General features: G+C 35.6%; 1 protein-coding gene across 1 annotated transcript; it reads right to left on the bottom strand.

Moving 5' to 3' along the window:
* Positions 1–4,122: 4,122 nt before the first annotated feature.
* Positions 4,123–5,414, bottom strand: LOC108981972 (hepatoma-derived growth factor-related protein 2-like). Its single transcript, XM_018953234.2, has one exon. The coding sequence runs from the start codon at positions 5,112–5,114 to the stop codon at positions 4,176–4,178; it is 939 nt and encodes a 312-aa protein (XP_018808779.1). The 5' UTR covers positions 5,115–5,414; the 3' UTR covers positions 4,123–4,175.
* Positions 5,415–6,363: the final 949 nt, after the last annotated feature.

Raw genomic sequence — 6,363 nt, 5'->3', positions numbered from 1 at the left:
GATTTTGATTTTTGTTACTCGGATTCAGTTTATGATTTTGGAGTTTTTAGAGGAAACTGCTTCATCAATTTTATTCTTGTGTTGCCATTGATTTCTCTGTATTATTTTGGCTCTCTTCGCTGTTTGGCTGCCGAGAAACCATATGGAAAAAAGCCTACTATTTGATTTGCAATTTTTCTCAGTAGTCACTCTCGTTTAGATTGAGGTTTTGGGCTTTGTTGAGGAAACCAATTGAAATTGCCTATGACATGCGTTGCCATTGATTTCTCTGTATTACTCTGGCTCTCTCGAGTTGTTTGGCTGCTGAGAAAGTAATGGGAGATTAGTTTCTGATTTTTTTTTAATTATTTTATTTCTCTCATTGCTGTGTTAACTGTTAGCTGTATTGACTATTGAAATGCCGAGAATTTCAAGAAAAAATTCACACAGATTTTAGGGGTTTTTGGTTTTGAGAAAAATTTGGTAGAGTTTGTGGTTATGGAATGTGTGGGGTTTTTGGTTTTGAGGAGAATTTTGTGGAGTTTTTTGTTATGAAATTTGTGGGGTTATTGGTTTTGAGGAGAATTTGGTGGATGAAGTGGTTATGGAATTTGTGGGGTTATTGGTTTTGAGATCATTTTGGTAGAGTTTAAAATCACTATGGAATGTGATTTATCATTGTTTGTGGTTATTCATTCATTAATTTGTTGTTTTGTTGGGTCCTTTGCAGTGTTTCGTATCTCTCGGGGAAGGGGGCTGTTATTAGGCTGTGATGATGATGTTATAGTGATGCGGTTAATTCACAAGTGTTAATAGGACCTCATCGATATGGCGGGATAATCCTCACCCGGATTGTCATATTGCAGTTTCTGGTATTTTCCAGAAAAGGCAATGGACATTTGGGTGGGGTTTTGCAGCCATTAGATGTGAATGGCTCATTGCTTACGTATCCTGTCAATATTTCCACCATTCTGAGCCCCATTTATTTATAAATTCCATATGGAACCTGATGAGAATGCTCTTATTTAGTATTATTATGATTTGTATTGTTGTTTTGAGTGAATATGTGAATCGGTCAGTTCTGTTCGATTGCTTTTTTGCTGTGTCATTGTTTGAGAAAGTTATGTTGTGATAAAAAAATTATGTGTAAATTAAACACCCTCGGCTATGATGATGACAAAGCCTGGTGGGGATACATGAAATTTATGGTCATTTCCTTAATGGCTAGGTAACCTAGACGGCCAACAAGTAGTGGCAACCGGTTGTTGCAGCCATGAAAGGGTGGCCAATTTCGTAGATGTCACCATTTGGTTCCTAAGCCGACTCTTGAAAAACTCCAAACTTCATACTTAAGTGTCTAACATTTCAATGCATTTTTAGAGATGGTTCACAAGACTCTGAACATATGTATTTCACCAACCTCCTAAGTGAAGATCCTCAACTAGACTCCACATACGGTGGGCAAAGTGGAAACTCTCCTATAACTGTTGATGACTCTCCACCCCTACCCCATAAAGATCTTATCGGTGTTAGGAAATCAGTCAGGGGTGCGAACAACATCCAACATGGCGATTGGCGATTGGCACGATGCCTCGATGACTGTCCATCGGCCTCGTCATTAAGAACAACATTCAACTTATCTTTAGAAGATAAATATGTGAGTAATTTGCGAAAGAATGTATGAGTCATTTGATGAAGTGAGTGAGATATCAAGGGAGACTGTTGAATTTCGATTCTTTAGATGAAATGAGACTTGAGTTTGTGAGAATGTGAATGCAAGCAAAATGCGTATTTATAGAGGAAAAAATTACTGTTATATATAGGACAAAAAATATTACCGTTTGAGAGAAGACAAAAAGTATTACTGTTGGAGGCAGGACTTCAAGATGTTACCGTTTGAGGTAGGCAATCAAAATGTTACCGTTAAAAAATGAACATATTAAAAAAATTACTATTTTTATAATACGGATTTCGGTTTGAAAAATAATATTGTATTCGGTAGTCAAAATTGTATACGTATTTAGTAGAATGTGAAATTTGAAAAGAAGGAAGATAATAAGACAAAATAGTTAGTAGTTAAGATTGTAAATGGAAGTGAGAGAAAAAAATAATAAAAAAATAATAGAGAAATATTATTTAATAGAATAGAGATGAGGATGAGGAATGAGATGTAGAAAGTTTTTGAAAGATGAATAAAATTTAGAAAAAAGTTTTAGGGAATGTACTTTTTAGTTAAATTATATAGAATTTTATGAGGAAACGGATGAAGATGCTCTTACAAGCTATAAATATTGTCCAGTCTTTTCTAAAAATGTAAGCTCGTTCAAATAAAATAAAAAATGTTACTGATAGAGAAAAGTTATCGATAAATTGTTAATTATATATATATATTTATTTAATAATTAAAGAATTAATTATAAGTGAATTGATATTTTTTAATAAAATATTTAAAGATATCTTAAAAATAATTGAAAGAAAAAATTAAAAAAAATATATTTACACTTATCGATACAATGCGAGGCACCATTCTCAGTCCCGTCCAATAAAATAATTCTTTTATAATTTTTATGATAGGATCCTTTTTCTTTTACAATAGATTTATGTGAAGATTGTATATTTAAAGTTTGTACAAATCATTACTCGTATATAGAAATGTGTATAACTTGAAATTATCGGAATCGAACCGGAACATAAATTATAATTTGGAGAGATACACATACAACTTTTGTTACAATTTTGTATATAACTATATTTTATATTAAAGATATTTCTATAAAAAGATGTTATTTTTATATAAATTATCTTATAAAAATATTTCTCATTTAAAAAAATAAGATTGAATAAAAGCTTGCATACGTATCATTTTTCCTCGGAAGTAACATTTATACTCCTTGATTTCTTTCTCGCAATGGAGCATATGTTGGATTCTGGAGTGGTTTTAATTAAGGGGAGATTAGTGTGCAACTGGAGTTTCTTCACTTTGTTTAGAAATTTGCAGGCCCTCCATATCCAATAAACCACAATGATAGGAAAACAGAGCTACTTTGTATCAATTGGCAAAACCATCTGCAATTTGCTGACAAAACATTTCCGACAGTCTTTGATCCAGATTACATACATGGGTCCGGAACAAATAAATCCTTTTTTTTTTTTAATAACCAAGGATGTATGAGCCAACTTGAACGCACCTCGACTAATTACATGGGGTCTTAAAGTTAACAACCAGGTAAACCTCCAGTGACCTTAAGGAGACTCCAACTGGTGATCATTGGGAAGCAAATCCAAGACCGGACCGATTGAGCTACCCCTTAGGGTTGAATAAACCTAACACTACAAATTAACTTTAGAAATGAACTTTGTTTGGAAGAAAAACTAAGGACTGGTTTGGTTATACAAAATCAAATTATCTCATCTCATTTCATATAATTATTAAAACTTTTTCAAACTCTCACAAAATATAATAAACAATTTAACTTTTTTAAATTCTAAAATAAAAATAATATTAAAAAATAATATTATAATAATATTTTATTTAACTTTCAACAAAACATTTCATCTCGTATAAACTGCGTAACCAAACGAGCCTAAAGAAAAATAGAAAAGTAATCCAACCAAGTTGGGAAATATGAGTTCTTATTTTATAATAATGACGACTTTCACTTAACGTAGAACAAGTCTACAACAATGACCATGATGCTTGTTTGATGTTGGGTTTTCTTTCAAAGCAGAGCTTGTAAAAGGAATTGTTCATTGGGAAACAATATCAAACATTTGCGGTTCCTTTAACAAACAACAGGCAACTTTTTCTTTTGCTTTGTATCTCTCACAAACAATCAGTCATCAGAGGAACCAAAAGCAAAAAGTGAAATAATGCTCTTTATTTGTTTTCAATTCTGTTTTTTTTACAACAAAGAATCTGCCACTATCCTTTCACAACACACGCCTCCTTTGTAAATACTTCAAAACAGACATAACCTCGACAACAAATCTTCTCTTACAACATTTTATATATAAATATATAAATAAATATGTATATCAGGAAAGAATATTTGGTGTGTGACTATAATAACGACAGCAGCTTATATTACAATGTGTCTTAAAGTGCACAATTGCTGACCAAACTTTATCAAAACCATTTTTCAAAAAAAAAAAAAAAAAAACTTTACCAAAACCATGCCCAATTTGTGAAATTCTTTCTAATCATCACTTAGCTCATCTTCAATGCCGGAAACGCTCAACCTCGCAGAGGCCTGCTTAGCCCACTTGACAATTTTTTCGGCCTCCCGGCTAATCTTCTCTTCCTCTTTCATTGCCTTCTTTAGCATCTTTTGCTGCTGTTTTGTCGAAAAACTGCGCGAAGCAGATAAGTACTCATCGTTCTTGCCCCAATCGAGATCGATACCTGTACCATGATTTTCCTTACTATTATTGTGAGTAGCCTTCTTTGGAGAACACCAGAAGCAACCAATTTTCTTAGGCGGAGAAGGTGAGTCCCTCAATGAAAACGAATTAGAAGAACCCACAGGAGAAGATAACAACCCTGGTTGCGGTTTTAATTGTGAGCGCCTTTTCTCATCTGGGCCCTGCTTGGAAGTCGAAGAAATCAAATTTTCCAGCGACGAATCGGAAGAATTGGAAAGAGATGAAATCGACCCACGTTTCGTATTTGTCCCCGAACCCCTTTTCCCATTTGGGTTCTCTTTGGAAGGTGAGAAAGCCTCATTTTCCTTCGAAAAATCAGAGGACCCACGAGACAAAGAGTCGTACCCGGATGGTGATCTTGGCCTTGAACCCAATTTCTCATCTCGGCCCCGTTTGGAATGAGAGACAACCGCAGCATCCTTCTGTTTACCACTACCAGACAGTCCGTCCGCCTTAGCCGAGCTGTCATGGTTGTTGAAGTCGTTCTTCGTGTACGGAGGAGGGGTTGAGTGTTTTGGTCTGGGGTCAGTGAGCGGGAAGGACTTGAGTTTGCGGAAACGGGACTCGAGATCAGTGGGGAGGAGGGAAGAGTCGGAGAAAGAAGCGCAGTTGATGGCAGAGACTTGCTCCAGAACGCAGAGATCTTGAGCTTGGGAGATGAGCTCCTCGACAGCCGATTCATCAGTGTCCGATAGGTAGGAGAAATCGGCCATTCGAAAGGGCAGATAGTTTAGGAGGAAGCTCTCACAGACACACACTCCAGTGGAATGAAGTGCCGGATTGGGGAAGTGAAGAAGTTGAGCGGATGTACGTCTAACGGCTAAATTGGAATTATTATTCCACGCTCACGCTCTCAGGCTTGAAGTTTTCAACGGGTTGGGACCCACACTCTCTCGCTTTCTGGTCCTCAGCGCACTGGCATTTTCAAGACGGAACAGTATTCACACTTTTGATGGCGAATCAAAGCAGCAGGCGTGACTCAATTCTCCATCCTTTTTTTCTAAAAAAATTTCTTCCCGATTTCGCAGCAATCAAAGAGAGCCGGTGGGAATATAAAACTCTCACAAACACTTTTTTTTTTTTTTTTTAAGAAGAGTCAAGGTTGATCTGTCCATAAATGATCATGTTCTAAATTTTATTAATAAATCATTACTTATAAAAGAAGAAAATCGTAATTACAGACCGACACTTGAGATTACAAGATAAGCAAGAAAGTTCATAAATCAGGTGTCAAAATTACTGAAAGCCTCTAACCAAAAGAAAACTATATCAAGACAAAACATACTAAAATACTTAGCAAGAAAACCATTCCTGTAAAAGAATTACAAACAACGTTAACTCAAAAACATAAAATCATAAAAACTTACCAATCCAACCAAAAAGCCACATAAAACCATTACTGACGCTAACAGCAACACAAAGATGACAAACCCAGTATATCCAAACGGATTAATCCTCGAAGAAACCTAGGCACATCCCTGAGAAATCTCCATTTTAGAGTTCAATCCAGTCGCACCACTCTACGCCAACTAATAAGCAACTTTATTTCCCTCCCTATAAACATGTCTAACTATGCACACCATAGAATCCATAAATGCTAGAGTCTCTTCCCAAAAATCTTCCAGGTACCACACCCCACACCTTCACCTATTCCACCACGAGATCACTACTTGAGAATCTAATTCAATTTCCACAAAATTAATCCTCATATCCTTACAAGCTTTGAGACCTTGCAGAACAGCTAACAATTCAGCTCTATTATTTGAACCATAACCAATATAAGAATTGAAAGCGTAAACCATATGACCTCGATCATTTCTAATAATACCACTCACTCCTGAAGAACCTGGGTTACCAAGACTACTACCGTCTGTATTCAACTTAAACCACCCTTGAGCTGGCTTTTGCCTAGGAACTAACTTTAAAAACTTCCTATCAGGAACCAAAGCCGGAATTTCAATA

Source organism: Juglans regia, chromosome 4, assembly GCF_001411555.2.
Source record: "Juglans regia cultivar Chandler chromosome 4, Walnut 2.0, whole genome shotgun sequence".
Taxonomy (NCBI): Eukaryota; Viridiplantae; Streptophyta; class Magnoliopsida; order Fagales; family Juglandaceae; genus Juglans; species Juglans regia.
The sequence above is the reverse complement of the archived record's forward strand: the minus strand, read 5'-3'. Positions and strand labels throughout refer to the sequence as shown.